The sequence below is a fragment of the Oncorhynchus keta genome, chromosome 21, assembly GCF_023373465.1.
Source record: "Oncorhynchus keta strain PuntledgeMale-10-30-2019 chromosome 21, Oket_V2, whole genome shotgun sequence".
Lineage (NCBI taxonomy): Eukaryota > Metazoa > Chordata > Actinopteri > Salmoniformes > Salmonidae > Oncorhynchus > Oncorhynchus keta.
In genome coordinates, this window is record NC_068441.1 from 1,683,550 (window position 1) to 1,700,326 (window position 16,777).

General features: G+C 43.1%; 1 protein-coding gene across 1 annotated transcript; it reads left to right on the forward strand.

Moving 5' to 3' along the window:
- Nucleotides 1-9,717: 9,717 nt before the first annotated feature.
- On the forward strand, nucleotides 9,718-15,213 carry si:dkey-33m11.8 (trypsin). The gene is made up of 5 exons (XM_035796058.2): nucleotides 9,718-9,822; nucleotides 10,113-10,263; nucleotides 10,662-10,803; nucleotides 10,940-11,197; nucleotides 14,343-15,213. The coding sequence occupies exons 1-5, from the start codon at nucleotides 9,768-9,770 to the stop codon at nucleotides 14,493-14,495; spliced, it is 759 nt and encodes a 252-aa protein (XP_035651951.2). The 5' UTR covers nucleotides 9,718-9,767; the 3' UTR covers nucleotides 14,496-15,213.
- The last annotated feature ends 1,564 nt before the right edge of the window (nucleotides 15,214-16,777 follow it).

Genomic DNA, 16,777 nt, shown 5'->3' on the forward strand with positions numbered 1-16,777 from the left:
TGTTCATACACCTTGACTTATTCCAGATCAATTTTTTTCTCTCACCCATTTACACACAATATCCCAAGACAACCAAGATACATGTTCTTAGACATTTTGGCAAATATATTGAAAATGAAATCCAGAAAAATACATTTACATAAGTCAATACTTTGTAGAAGCACCTTTGACAGCGATCACAGCTGTGTATTTTTCTGGGTAAGTCACCAGCTTTCCACACCTGGATTGTGCAACATTTACACATTATTCTTTTCAAAATTCATCCCGCTCTGTCAAATTGGTTGTTGATCACTGCTTGACAACCATTTCCAGATCTTGCGATAGATTTTCAAGTAGATTTCAGTCAAAACTGTAACTCAGACACTCACTGTTTTCACAGTAAGCAACTCTGTAGATTTTGCCTTGTGTTTTAGGTTATGAAAGGTGAATTCATCTCCCAGTGTTTGGTGGAAAGCAGACTGAACCAGGTTTTCCTCTAGGGTTCTGCCTGTGCTTAGCTCCATTCCGTTTATTTTTTTATCCTGAAAAACTCCCCAGTCCTTAACGATTACAAGCATACCCATATGCAGTCATCTATGCTTGAAAGTATGAAGAGCGCTACAAACAAGTTGCATATTTTGGAAGATTTTTATTCTGTACAGGCTTAATTATTTTCACTGTCAATTACATTAGTATTGTGAAGTAACTACAATGCTGATCCATCCTAATTTTTCTCCAATCACATCCATTGAACTCTGTTTAAAATTTAAAGTCACCCTTGGCCTCATGGTGAAATCCCTGAGTGGTTTCCTTCCTCTCTGGCAAATGAGTTAGGAAGGATGCCTGTATCTTTGTAGTGACTGGGTGTATTGGTACACCATCCAAAGTATAATTATTAACTACACCCTGCTCAAAGGGATGTACCCTTCTTCGAGAGGCACTGGAAAACCTCCCTGGTCTTTCTGGTTGAATCTGTTTGAAATTCACTGCTCGACTGAGGGACCTTACAGATGTGTCGGGCACAGAGATGATATAGCCATTCATGTTAAATCATGTTAACCCACTTAGGTCGATGTCCGCGCCCCCACGGAAATCTACTTAGCATAATAAAAAAATCCCTGAAGAAGACCTAAGTGTCGAAATGTTGTTATAAATATCACCTGGGAGCATGAGCAGCAGTGCACAGCGTGTGAATACTTTCTGAAGGCACTACAGTGGGGAGAACAAGTATTTGATACACTGCCGATTTGGCAGGTTTTCCTACTTACAAAGCATGTAGAGGTCTGTAATTGTTATCATAGGTACACTTCAACTGTGAGAAAAAAAGACAAAAAAATCCAGAAAATCACATTGTATGATTTTTAATTAATGAATTTGCATTTTATTGCATGACATAAGTATTTGATCACCTACCAAACTAGTAAGAATTCCGGCTCTCACAGACCTGTTAGTTTTTCTTTAAGAAGCCCTCCTGTTCTCCACTCATTACCTGTATTAACTGCACCTGTTTGAACTCGTTACCTGTATAAAAGACACCTGTCCACACACTCAATCAAACAGACTCCAACCTCTCCACAATGGCCAAGACCAAAGAGCTGTGTAAGGACATCAGGGTTAAATTGTAGACCTGCACAAGGCTGGGATGGGCTACAGGACAATAGGCAAGCAGCTTGGTGAGAAGGTAACAACTGTTGGCGCAATTATTAGAAAATGGAAGAAGTTCAAGATGATGGTCAACCACCCTCGGCCTGGGGCTCCATGCAAGATCTCACCTCTTGGGGCATCAATGATCATGAGGAAGGTGAGGGATCAGCCCAGAACTACACGGCAGGACCTGGTCAAAGACCTGAAGAAAGCTGGGACCACAGTCTCAAAGAAAACCATTAGTAACACACTACGCAGTCATGGATTAAAATCCTGCAGCACACCCAAGGTCCCCCTGCTCAAGCCAGCGCATGTCCAGGCCTGTCTGAAGTTTGCCAATGACCATCTGGATGATCCAGAGGAGGAATGGGAGAAGGTCATGTGGTCTGATGAGACAAGGAAGAAGAAGGATGAGTACAACCCCAAGAACACCATCCCAACCATGAAGCATGGAGGTGGAAACATCATTCTTTGGGGATGCTTTTCTGCAAAGGGGACAGGACGACTGCACCGTATTGAGGGGAGGATGGATGGGGCCATGTATCGCGAGATCTTGGCCAACAACCTCCTTCCCTCAGTAAGAGCATTGAAGATGGGTCGTGGCTGGGTCTTCCAGCATGACAACAACCCGAAACACACAGCCAGTGAAACTAAGGAGTGGCTCCGTAAGAAGCATCTCAAGGTCCTGGAGTGGCCTAGCCAGTCTCCAGACCTGAACCCAATAGAAAATCTTTGGAGGGAGCTGAAAGTCCGTATTGCCCAGCGACACCCCCGAAACCTGAAGGATCTGGAGAACTACAGGAAATGTATGATCTCTGTAATTGCAAACCAAGGTTTCTGTACCAAATATTAGGTTCTACTTTTCTGATGTATCAAATACTTATGTCATGCAATAAAATGCAAATGAATTACTTAATTCAATGTGATTTTCTGGACTTTTGTTTTAGATTCCGTCTCTCGCAGTTGAAGTGTACCTATGATAAAAATTACAGACCTCTACATGCTTTGTAAGTAGAAAAACCTGCATTATCGGCAGTGTATCAAATACTTGTTCTCCCCACTGTATATATTTGTCTTAATATTGTTGTTTTTCTTTTATACACATTTTGGGATTATGTGGATATTGTATTGAGATATTGCTGCATTGTTTGAGCTAGAAACATAAGCATTTCGCTGCAACTGTGATATCTTCAAAACTGTGTAAGTAACCAACAAAAGTTTGATTTGAAATAGTGTTCGACACACGTACGCATCCCAGGCCACCACACTGACAAGGTTAAAGGTTCAAGGCTATTCAAAGATTTTTAATGTATAAAATATCAGGTTCACAACATTCACCCACACACTCCACACTGTCCAAACGCTCAGTCCCAGTGATAAGTTAATGCTGCTGGAGGTCCACCACCCATCAGTCGCTCGTTGCCCATCCAACATTCATCCATTGGTAGTCGGTGGCCAGTCGTTCCTCGCCATCTGTTGTCCTCAACAGTCGGTTGGCTCCCAGCCCATGGTCTGGTCCAGTGAAGGCGACAGAAGACGAGAGGAAAACATGTATTGAGCAGTGTAGAGGCTGCTGGGAGAAGCTATAGGAGGACATGCTCATTGTAATAGCTGGAATGCCATAAATAGAACGAAGTCAAACACATGGAAACCACATAAGACTCTGTTCCAATTATTCCATTCCATGTATTACAATGAGCCCGTCCTCCTATAGTTCCTCCCACCAGCCTCCTCTAGAGCAGGGAACCATTCTGAACAGACGTATTCGACCACACTCGCACACGTTTGGTCCCCCTCTGGCTGCAAGGTCATCGTCGGCTGGTTGTGATGTGGTCCCAGTGACGGTAGCGGCAGTAGTGTGGTGAGGTAATCTTTGATATGTACACCTCACATGCAACTCGTAATAAGACTGTGCAATTAGCCTATTAAAATGTTTATCTAACTCCATAAAGATGATTTTGCAACATGCAAGAGACTATAGTTGAGTTGCAGGAAGTTGGAAGGTCAAGAAATGTCTGAGTGGAATTCTAAAAAGTGTATTTAATTACTTTGTAAAATGAAGCATTAACAAGCATTACAAGGGGGAGGAGAGAGACAGAAAGGGAGAGCGAGAGATGTATCTGATTTCAGCAGGTCAGGAACAAAGAGAAACAGACAATGAGGCCCTTTATAATATCTGAATATTCAAAATCTGAGTTGCTGACCAATAGCATTACTTTAAAGTTAACCTCTAATCAGATATCAGACCTACAGGATGCAATGACAACAGAACCTCTGCTACCCAGAGGCGAGACAGTGAGGGTGGTGAGATGAGGCATTGCTAAGACAACACAAAGGAATCCTTGCATGCAGCTGATAAGTGACTTCGGGGACGGGGCTACAGTAGCAGCAGTAGGGGTTCGGAGTTGGTGTTATCCCTACAGCAGCAGACCAAGAGTCTTCTTTTTCGTTGGGGTTTTATGGCGGACGACATCCCAACTGTGCAGGATGAAAATAGGATAAGGATAAATAAGGATAAAAATACTAATTAACTATCTGAAAACACACTAATAAAAATGCTCCCCTACTTCCTCGGTTAAAACAATACTCCATGAATGATCCCTACACAGACTCAGGAGCCTGGGAGGGTGTCACATCTTCCGTGGCCAATATCCCTTGCAAATCTTCCGGTCTGAATTCCTGTGAGCCCCAGATGCTTTTCTGCCGCAGCCAAAACGATGACCAATTTTGTTGCACTTGATACTTGAGCCGTGCAGTTAATCGCAGTTGCAATGAACACCACAAAATCCACTTTCTTTACATACAGCTTGTCCTGTTCTTTTGGTTGACACATTCACTAAAGGCTGTGGTGCATCCCTGACCATTATCTTCAACACGAGTGTCACTAGCTCCCTCAACTCTGTTAATTGTCTCCGCATAAGAGATCCGATGGACCGCCCTCACTTTTGCCACCCTTTATTCATTTGATTTAACTAGGCAAGTCGGTTAAGAACAAATTCTTATTTACAATGACGGCCTACCCCGGCCAAACCCTAACGACGCTGGGCCAATTGTGCGCTGCCCCAGCTCAACCCCCGTCATCCTTACAGGGCACTCCCACAAAGACTGGGTCATGGTCCCCACTACAATTACAACACGGCCACTCTTCACTCTTATCTTCAGTATACGCCTTCCGTCTGCACACATTTGAAACATGGCCAAATTCTTTACAGTTTTTTGCATTGCAGTGGTTTGGGGATTATTCCTCGTACTTAGTACCTCATATATCCTATCTGTACATGCATAGGGAGGTGTTCACTGTATATATATTTTTTTAAATAGCCCAGACAAACTTTCTTATTTTTCTCCATGCAGGTCATGCGACGGGCACTAACCACACCTGGGACTCTCGTCACAGGAAATCCCTTCTTCATTTCCACCAACAACCCACAGATGACTCCCTTAGCAGGTGCCTTAGTCCAGAGTTGGAAACACGATACTTTGGATGACACGATTCTCGTGATGCCCACTGCCTTCTTCCTCTTTCCCTCAGACACACAATTGAATCAACTCTAGTCCACTCTTGGTCACTCCGATTGATCCCACTTTTCCCAACACAAGATTCACCTCAAAAACAGATCTCCCTGGTAAACATCCTTATCCAAACGTATCCTTGGTCCGACACACACGAGACTCATTTCGCCCTCGACATCAACTTCCGCCATGATCTCTCGCTAGTTCAGCTTCTCAGGCCAAGAGTGAACTGGATGCTCCATTTTAAGATTCTCAGGCAGACCTGGGCAAACTCCCGTCTTCAAGCCCAGACGGAGGAGTCTACAAAAAATCTATTAGAAAACACAAAAGGAGGGAGAGGCACAGCACACCATAGAAATTCATGCAAATTAGAATAAGGTAGACATAATAAAAGATCACTGAAAACTCAAAATAAGTAATAAACACACACAAAAAGGGGTCTCGTTTCCGATTGGGGGGGAAACAAGGGAGGGTAGCACGTGACACATACACACACCCTGTTTTTGCCTGTAGCGAAGTTCTCTGAGGAGAGAGGGGGACACACTGTCACCTTTCACCTTCACTGTAAGGAAGACACTTAAGGACACGACACGGCTTGCACACAGCCAGCTAGTTTGTATTGTGGTCCCTCTCCACGTCTTTCCAGATTTGTGACAACTCAACCTCCTCCTTGGATCAAAATGAGGGGCGTGCAAACGCGATAACAGCAATTAATTAACCCAATAACGCCACTGTCCTTTTCCCCTCCTCTCTCTCACACTGACACTCATACATCCGACCAAACAACACAATAAACAAACACGCCTGGAGACTGAGGCGCCGTATTCAGTTCCACCTCTCTAAAAGAATCTATTTTTCTCCTCACTAAATAGCAGACAATGAAAGTCAGAACACAAGCAATCAAAGGTGAGTTCCTAGAAAGGACAGGGAGGAATAATAAAAGGAGAATATGGCTGTCTTTGTGATGTACTAGGTCAGTCTCCGTTTTGTGCCCGTCACATAACCATCTCAGACCCAGGGGCATTTTCATTAGGCACCAAACGGGAGAAAACAGAGTGAAACAGGGAGGACCTACCCGCACTTGTCTAATAGGAAACAAAAACGTTTGTTTATCGTTGCAAACGACATTTTGCTACGGTGTGCCCCGATGAACAGGACAGGTAGATAGATACGGTGTAAGGTAGGTAGATACGGTGTAAGGTGGACAAAAGCACTAACAATAGGGGGGAGCAGGTGTGGTTACAATATAAAAGGCGGTGGAGGTTTTTCAGGTGTTGTGTCTGGGGTGTGAGAGGAGTGTGCATGAACCTGTCTGCAGTGCTTGGCTTAATCTCGTAAAGGTGAGTAGGCTTGAAGACAATATAACTTCTGTTGTTTGGTCTTGGGTGAAATCTTACAGAATTGTAGAATACTGAACACGTTATTGATATAATATTGAATGCACCACAGATGGATCCCAATTACTGTATTTTCTAGATGCACGGAGTCTGAGCATGCCCAGAATGTTCTATTATCTCCAAAATGTGACAATTTATGGATGTGGTCGTATGGTTTTATGGATATGAGAATTGCAGGTAGCACACTGTAATAACTCCATGTAATAAACCATTTATAATGTAAATACTTTATTGCTCATTACTCCATTCATAATATGTTTAATATAGGTCCTTATGAACAATTGACTACTCATTAAGTCGTGTTGCATGGCCTCATCTAAAGTGTGGGCTATTTATGCTTCAGAAATGTTTTGAGCGACCCGGGTGTCATTTCTCACAAAAGAAAGGTAGACATTCCAGCAGCACCTGATGCTCGTTAAGGTCTCAGAATAGTCATGATGATGTTGTGAACCTCGAAGGCGAACTGATCATGAAAAAAGGAAGATGTAGCCGACACAAAACAGATCATAGAAATGTTACATGGGTAACATTTAGACGCTTCCAGGGCTTCAGTCGTTTAACCACAGACTATTTTCACACGTGGCTTTGTTTGGCAGCACATTTACTGGACCTTTATAAAGGTACACGCTCTTTAAACATACCAGGAAAGCAGTATATGGACTGCTCTTAATGTCTTGTGGACAGATTGTGCATATTCTCCTCTTATTCTGCTTTGTTTTAAATGCAGGTTGGCAACCAAAATTTGCATTACTGCCACCAACTGGACTGGAGTGTAAATCTATTACACTTTATTACACCTTTCTACACCTGCATTGTTTGCTGTTTGGAGTTTTAGGCTGGGTTTCTGTACAGCACTTTGAGATATCAGCTGATGTACGAAGGGCTATATAAATAATTCGATTTGATATTAAACAAACTAAATAAAACCCACCACCTCATTCCACTACTTTGACCCTTTCTGATCCAACAGCCTGGGAGGACGGGATACTACAATTCAACACTCCTTGTAACTCCTCTGCAGTCAAATCTCGTAATCCCAAGTACCTCTCACAGCTGCCGCCACCACCACACCTATGTCCTGTGATTTATGTTCCATTTCGGTGGTACAGTTCATAGCCATGACAATGAACACTAATATTTCATCAACCACTCTGCCACCGGGCCTGCATCCCACCAAATGGCAGGCGTCACTGACACCGAGAATCTTCAACTTGAGTTGCTCAACCTCCACCCACACCCCAGTAAATCACTCCTTCCAATAGCGCCCTTTTGCTGAAAGCAAAGTAAGTAACAGGTATTTTCACAATTTACGTGGCGCAGAGCGCCTGCTTCCTCTGGGTGGAAGAAACAGTCCACTTCGGGTTACCTTCACCGATTCAACAGTGCCCAAATCCTTTTTCACTCAACCTGAAACCACGTATGGGTCCACTTGAAAAAAAAAAGCACCTCAAGTACTTCATCCTCATTCTCTTCTAATTCACCTCCAGAGCTACTGGAGAAGAGCTCATTCTGTTTGGGCTTGAAGTCTATCTTCCTCGATGCCCCACATCTCTGTCACTACTGCTAGCTTCATCTGAAAACACGTAACCTACTTCCAGCCATCGCTTCATTAACCCCAAACCTGGGTTTATCATCACCGATTAATTGGATATATTAATTGGCGAGGGAGGTGCTTCGCATGTGTGGTGAAATTAGCGAAAGTGGGGGGGGGGGCGGCTTTGACAGAGTTCCCTTTTGCGAGGGTGGAGACGCCAACTCCCAACCAGTGTTGGGAAGTAGTGAACAACGTGTTGTTCAACTAGCAATTAAACTTTATTTTGCAGAAGCTTAGTGGTAGTTGAACTTAATTCAAATCTTGGTAGTGTTTTCAGTAGTTAATAGTTGTTTTTGTTGCTATGTAGCAGGGAAGCTAACTACTGGAACTACACACTAAGAGAAGGGTGAAATAGGCAAGAATTTCCTTTCTTTTTCGGCATTTCTCTTTTTCGGCATGCCTAATCCTCACTGGAACATAGTTTTTGTGTTTAATAGACACATTCTCTTAACATCTGATTCCAGAGTGATCTGTTCATTCAATATGCAGTCTGACATTTCTGACTAAGATATGATACATTTTTCACAGGAGGTTGGTGGCACCTTAATTGGGGAGGGCTGGCTCGTGGTAATGACTAGAGCAGAATAGGTGGAATGGTATCAAATACATCAAACACATGGTTTACTTGTGTTTTGATGCCATTCTGTTTGCTCAGTTCCAGTCATTACTATGAGCCGTCCTCCCTTCAGCAGCCTCCACTGAATTTTTCCCGAAGTATCTAGGATGTAGTGTACTACTTTTTTTAAAGTAGCTCTAACTATATTTTTCTTAAGAGTCGCTTTGGTGTATCTTAACTTCTTCTAGTGTGAAGTAATTGGTAGTTTGATAAACTATGATTTCACTTATGGACTCTGAACTTTACACACCATTTTAGTTCTGGGTTAACCAAGATTACACTGCTCTAAAGAGTGACTGCTTATGTTAGCCTTTTTGGACAAAAAACCCTGCTATTTTACTCAGCAAAGAGGGTGTCTGAAGTTACACATCCCACTATTACAACCGCGTGACTATTTTGGAGAAAAAAAAGTTCAATATATTTTCTTGAAACATCCTCTGTATTGTGTGCTTATTGTTTAACCATTGATATGTTCTAGGAGCATAAAGTACTGCTGGAACGTTTAGCAATGGAATGTCCATCTTTTTGTAAGAAATGACATTTAAAAATTATTTTGTGACCAAAGTGACCAAAGTATAAATAGCCCACACTTTAGATGAGGCTACCCAAAAGTACTTTACTAATGATTAGCAAATGTTTTATAAGGACCTATATTAAACATCTTATGAATGAACTTGTGAATCATTATTAAATACTTTAAAAGCTGTTTATACTATAAATGTGTGAATAAGGTTACTAACGTTTACAATTAAATGGTCCATAAATAAATAAACTATTTACTAACCAAATAAAAATGCTTTCATACGTGGAGTTTTTATTACGTGCTACCGAATTGCACAAATATGTTATGTCTACATTAGTGGTACATTTAGAAATATATAGTCTTTAATGTGGCATGTTCCTGAATGTTTAATGGCAGTAAAAAAAATGGAGTAAAATATTTCCCAGTGTGCTTTTCTGTCTGCTTTAGAACCGACCAATCCAGTCCAAATAGACCAGACAAGCCAGATCAGACCAGATAACCATGGCAGAATCATGTCATGTATCACTGATCCTACTGGTCATCCTCACAATCAGAGGTATAGAACCCAATGTATGATACTGGGCATAGAAATTGTTCGGCAGATGTCAATCTTACCTTTAAGAACCTCCTCTCTCTCTCTCCCCTCCTAACGTCCTTCATCTCCCACTCTCGCTCCACCTCTCTTCCCTCCTCACCCCATATCCTCTCTTCCTCCCTCCCCCACCTCTCCTTCCGACCACCTACCCCTCCCTCACTACTCCCCCCCCCCCCCCCCTCCCCACCACCACTCTCTCTTGCCCCCTTTCCTTTGACCCTCCTCCACCATCCCTCCCCCTCTCCTTTTAGGAGTACTGGGCCAGAGGATCATTGGGGGTCTGGAGGTAACACCCTACTCTATAACCTACCAAGCCTCCATCCAGTACAACAAATTACACTACTGTGGAGGGACCCTCATACACCCTCAGTGGGTGGTGTCTGCTGCCCACTGCTGGAGACCGTGAGTAATTCAACTTCTATTTCACCTTGTGCAGTTTCTTTGATGGACAGTAGCTTCCCACGGCCACTGTGTCTGGAGCTCTGTGAGTCTGGCTAATCTGGTCCACCAGCTGGCTCTCTCTCCGAACCTATGCGGTAACAATTGAGCCTGGGGACGGGGTTAGAGTCCTCTTGCAAGTGAGACAACCTCTTGTACTACACCCACTAGATTTGGGGTTATGATGGGATAGAGTAGGGCATTTCTAATGTATATTCTTCAAGAATCAATAGATATACTATTTATTGAAATAACCATTGAACAGCAGGACATCTTACAGAGTGTTTTTTTTAGAATTAAGTGGAATGATTCATGCTAGTTGCCAGACTGGAGTCCTAACCTCCGCTTCTCTCGATCCACAGGGCATACCTGATCAAAGTGGTACTGAGTGAGCACAGTCTATCCAGAGTGGAAGGCCTTGAGCAGGAGTTCAACGTCTCCAATGTGCTGGTCTACTACATGTATAACTACAGGACGTTCGACAACGACATCATGCTGCTCAAAGTAAGATGATACGATGGACAGTAGCTTTGGTTTCCCTGTACTCCCTCTCTGTATATTATCTATTGGTCTGATTAATTGATGGATAAATTAATGAACAAGTGAATCAATTCTCTCTCCCTCTCCATCCCTCCATCAGCTGGAGAGGCCCGTGAATCTCAACGCCAACATCAAGCCCGCCATCCTGCCCAGAGTGGACATGCCCCCGTTACAACAGGGAATGACCTGTACGGTAAGCGGCTGGGGGGTCACCAATATCTTCAGCTACTACCTGTCCCCCGTGCTCCAAGCTGTGGATGTTGACGTTATCACCAACTGCCAGAACTACTACTACTTCAGGATCACAGACAACATGCTCTGTGCCGGCTCTCCCTTCGGAGGGAAGGACTCTTGTCAGGTGAGAGAGAAGAGATCTGTGGCTCTATTTCAGTGTCCATAATACAGACTACTATACTACTTAGAATTAAGTAATGTATCGGCATACTGTACATTCTAAGTATAATGCTAGTATGGAGACAGGAATGTGTAGCCTGTCTCTGAATGTCAGACTGTAAGGTACTTTATGTCGTGACGTATGCAGACCTGGGTTCAAATACTATAAGGTATTTCAATTATTAAGTAGTTGAATATTGGAATGTATTTGAAAATACACTTGGAAAGTATTTGAAAATACTCAAATACACTCTCATGAAATTAATACAGGTAATTGAAAATAGTATTTTAAAAAAACATCAAAAAGTTACCCTTTAAGATAAAACTATAGTAAATATTTTCACGTGACCAAATAAATCATTTATTAAAACACACTGTTTTGCAATGGTCTACAGCAGCCTTAGCAGCACTCTGTAGCGTAGCACCATGGTGTAGCCGGAGGATAGCTAGCAGTCTGTCCTCCTCTGGGTACATTGACTTTAATAGAAAACCTAGGAGGCTCATGGTTCTCACCCCCTTCCATATTTACACAGTAATTATGACAACTTCCGGAGGACATCCTCCAACCCATCAGATCTCTTGCAGCATGAACTGACATGTCCACCCAATCAAAGGATCAGAGAATTAATGTAGTACTGAAAGCATAAGTTACAGCTAGCTAGCACTGCATAAAATGTGGTGAGTAAACTCAGCAATAAAAGAAACATCCCTTTTTCAGTACCCAGTTTTTCAAAGATAATTTGAAAAAAAATAATAATAACTTCACAGATCATTGTAAAGGGTTTAAACACTGTTTCCCATGCTTGTTCTATGAACCATAAACAATTCATGAACATGCACCTGTGGAACGGTCGTTAAGACACAGCTTACAGACGGTAGGCAATTAAGGTCACAGTTATGAAAACTTAGGACACTAACGAGGCCTTTCTACTGACACTGAAAAACACCAAAATAAAAATGCCCAGGGTCCCTGCTCATCTGCGTGAACGTACCTTGGGCATGCTGCAACGAGGCATGAGGACTGCAGATGTGGCCAGGGCAATAAATGGCAATGTCCATACTGTGAGACGCCTAAAACAGCGCTACAGGGAGAGAGGACCGACAGCTGATCGCCCTCGCAGTGGCAGACCACGTGTAACAACACCTGCACAGGATCGGTACATCCGAACAGCACACCTGCGGGACAGGTACAGGATGGCAACAACAACAACTGCCCGAGTTACACCAGGAATGCACAATCCTTCCATCAGTGCTCAGACTGTCCGCAATAGGCTGAGAGATGCTGGACTGAGGGCTTGTAGGCCTGTTGTAAGGCAGGTCCTCACCAGACAACACCGGCAACAACGTCGCCTATGGGCACAAACCCACCGTCGCTGAACCAGACAGGACTGGCAAAAACTGCTCTTCTCTGACGAGTCACGGATTTGTCTCACCAGGGGTGATGGTCGGATTGCGTTTATCGTCGAAGGAATGAGCGTTGTACCGAGGCCTGTACTCTGGAGCAGGATCGATTTGGAGGTGGAGTGTCGGTCATGGTCTGGGGCAGTGTGTCACAGCATCATCGGACTGAGCTTGTCGTCATTTCAGGCTATCTCAACGCTGTGCGTTACAGGGAAGATATCCCACTACCTCATGTAGTACCCTTCCTGACGGGTCATCCTGACATGACCCTCCAGCATGACAATGCCACCAGCCATACTGCTCGTTCTGTACGTGATTACCTTCAAGACAGGAATGTCAGTGTTCTGCCATGGCCAGCGAAGAGCACGGATCTCAATCCCATTGAGCACGTCTGGGACCTGTTGAATCGGAGGGTGAGGGCTAGGGCCATTCCCCCCAGAAATGTCAGGGAACTCGCAGGTGCCTTGGTGGAAGAGTGGGGTAACATCTCACAGGAAGAACTGGCAAATCTGGTGCAGTCCATGAGGAGAAGATGAACTGCAGTAATTAATGCAGCTGGTGGCCACACCAGATACGAACTGTTACTTTTGATTTTGACCCACTCTTTGTTCAGGGACACATTATTCTATTTATGTTAGTCACATGTCTGTGAAGATTGTTTGGTTTATGTCTCAGTTGCTGAATCTTATGTTCCTACAAATATTTACACGTTAAGTTTGCTGAAAATAAACAGTAGACAGTGTTGACATTTCTTTTTTTGCTGAGTTTAGTTGAATCAAAGAGAAAGACAATAGTTTAACAGATTTGAACAAGTTAATTCCTTCCAAAATTAAGGAGAAGCAAGATAGAAAGAATGCTAGCTATATTTCGTAGTATATTTGTTTTCCACCTTCACTTAGCTAGCATCAATGCAGCTAGCTAGTTTAGCCTACTCAGAGAGCTTAAACAGAGAGGGATGCTATGTTAACTAGCTGGCTATACAACACTGGAACTCTTCCGAGTCAGCTTTTGGTTTAATCCATTTTTTGCTACTGGGCCGCACCAGAGTAACTGTTAAACTGCTTTCTGACTGTAGAGGGTTTACTAACGTGTTAGTTTTAGTAGCTATGTTGACTATGAGATGACTAATGGTTACACCCTTGACCAGCTAGACGCAGCTAAGTGTGCAAAGTATTATTGAATGTGTCACTGTCTGACACCTTAACCTTAATCGTGTAAACTTTCATTCATCGGCTAGGTTGTAGCAACCTCATGATGGATAGAGGGAAAATACGAGTATCATGTAGTAGCCTGAACCTATCGATGTTACATTGAGCTGGGTGAATGGAATATGAATGACAGTCATCCAATGTGCTGTTATAGAAACAAGGCCATGTTCATGTTCCTCCCTCATAGTAAACGGCACCGACCGCCCCTATCCACTAACCCTAACCCTCGCCTGAACCTTAACCCTTATTCTAAAGCTAACCCTAACCTTAGCAAGCAGTTGCTTATCAACAGATAGTTTGTTGATAGTATGACCATCTGTAGAGCATCTACAGACAAAAATCCAGACTATCCAAATAAAGTGTGACCATAAATAATTAGATAAAAAAACACATGTATTTGAACCCAGGTCTGGACATATGTTGTGATGTGCTAATGCCAAGTATATCTGTACGGCAAGCACATTCCTTGATGCGGATATTAAGGCACATCAATTCCATCAGGGTGACTCAGGCGGCCCTCTGATCTGTAATGGGCACTTTGAGGGCATCGTGTCCTGGGGCATCAGCTGTGCCAACCCCTACTTCCCTGGCGTTTACACCAAGGTCAGGAAGTACATCAGCTGGATCAAGTGGATCATGCAGAACGACAGCTAGCGACGCCGTCTCCTCATTCGTAAGGATCACAATGGGATACCATGTACAGAAACTGTTAGTGTATCGATATGGGACATAGATACCGAACTACCCACTGTAAACCATTACCACCAGTTTTCTTTACTACATAGAAAACACGAGAGAAAAAAATACACTCAGGTCTATCATCTGTCTTATGGCTACTGAATGCTGTACTGAATATGTCAAAAGTGAGTGATAGTCTTTTTGCTGATAGAAAGCATCTCGGTAATAGTGTTATCAGCAGACAGATGGATGTACTGTATAGATGTGATCAACCTTTACAGCCCATGTAATCATTTGTTGAATAAGAAAAACCCACGTACACTTTACAGCCATTGAAAAACATGGTTTATTTTGTCCGGTCACCAAAACAGAAAGAGAGTTTAAGACACACTAAAGCATCTGTGTCCGCACTGTTAGCTGACATATTTCCCTCTATATCATATTTGCATTAATATGTTATTTTGTATGTCTTGTCAAACACATACAGTGAGGGGGGAAAAAAGTATTTGATCCCCTGCTGATTTTGTACGTTTGCCCACTGACAGAGAAATGATCCGTCTATCATTTTAATGGTAGGTTTATTTGAACAGTGAGAGACAGAATAACAACAAAATCCAGAAAAACGCATGTCAAAAATGTTGTAAATTGATTTGCATTTTAATGAAGGAAATAAGTATTTGACCCCCTCTCAATCAGAAAGATTTCTGGCTCCCAGGTGTCTTTTCTACAGGTAATGAGCTGAGATTAGAAACACACTTTTAAAGGGAGTGCTCCTAATATCAGTTTGTTACCTGTATAAAAGACACCTGTCCACAGAAGCAATCAATCAATCAGATTCCAAACTCTCCACCATGGCCAAGACCAAAGAGCTTTCAAAGGATGTCAGGGACAAGATTGTAGACCTACACAAGGCTGGAATGGGCTACAAGACCATCACCAAGCAGCTTGGTGAGAAGGTGACAACAGTTGGTGCGATTTTTCGCAAATGGAAGAAACACAAAATAACTGTCAATCTCCCTCTGCCTGGGGCTCCATGCAAGATCTCACCTCGTGGAGTTGCAATGATCATGGGTGAGGAATCAGCACAGAACTACACGGGAGGATCTTGTCAATGATCTCAAGGCAGCTGGGACCATAGTCACCAAGAAAACAACCGGCCACGACCGGGAGGTCCGTGGGGCGATGCACAATTGGCCTAGCGAGGTCCTGGTTAGGGAGGGCTTGGCCGGTAGGGATATCCTTGTCTCATCGCGCACCAGCGACTCCTGTGGCGGGCCGGGCGCAGTGCGCGCTAAACTAAGGTTGCCAGGTGCATGGTGTTTCCTCCGACACATTGGTGCGGCCGGCTTCGATGCGCGCTGTGTTAAGAAGCAGTGCGGCATGGTTGGGTTGTGTATCGGAGGACGCGTGACTTTCAACCTTAGTCTCTCCCGAGCCCGTCCGGGAGTTGTAGTGATGAGACAAGATAGTAGCTACTAACAATTGGATACCATGAAATTGGGAGAAAAAGGGGTCAAATTCAAACCACAAAAAACAACAACAAAAATCCTTCCTAAACTACAAGAAACGTCTGACCTCTGATTGCCAACAAGGGTTTTGCCACCAAGTACTGAGTCATGTTTTGCAGAGGGAGGGTCAAATACTTATTTCCCTCATTAAAATGCAAATCAATTTCTAACATTTTTGACATGCGTTTTTCTGGATTTTTTTTGTTATTATTCTGTTTAAATAAACCTACCATTAACATTATATACTAATCATTTCTTTGTCAGTGGGCAAATGTACAAAATCAACAGGGGATCCAATTATTTTTTTCCCTCACTGTACTTCTTATCCATTTCATCTGTGGATAAATAACGTTTGTAAGGTTATTTGGGGTTTTCTCTGTGTTTTCCCAGCGAAACAATAAAGATAATTATTTTTACCAAGCTGTCTCTTCACTAATCACGAGCTACTCATCTACAAAAATATATATATTTTACCAGCACAACAAACCTCCTTCTGTGAACTTTATACACTGCCACAAAGAAAACATTTACAGTAAGCTAAGGCAACAATATGCAACATCCTACTGGTTGTGCAACAAGCTCACTCAGCTCAGCACGCAGCTGACTCGCCCCCTTCCCTCTACACACACACCCTACCCACCCAGATTCATCAGAGAGGGGGAGGATATACAAGTAACAGGGATTGGCTATAAAGAAATAAACCACCCCCCAGCTACCCTCCCCCAATTTATTACAGTACAAGACATACTC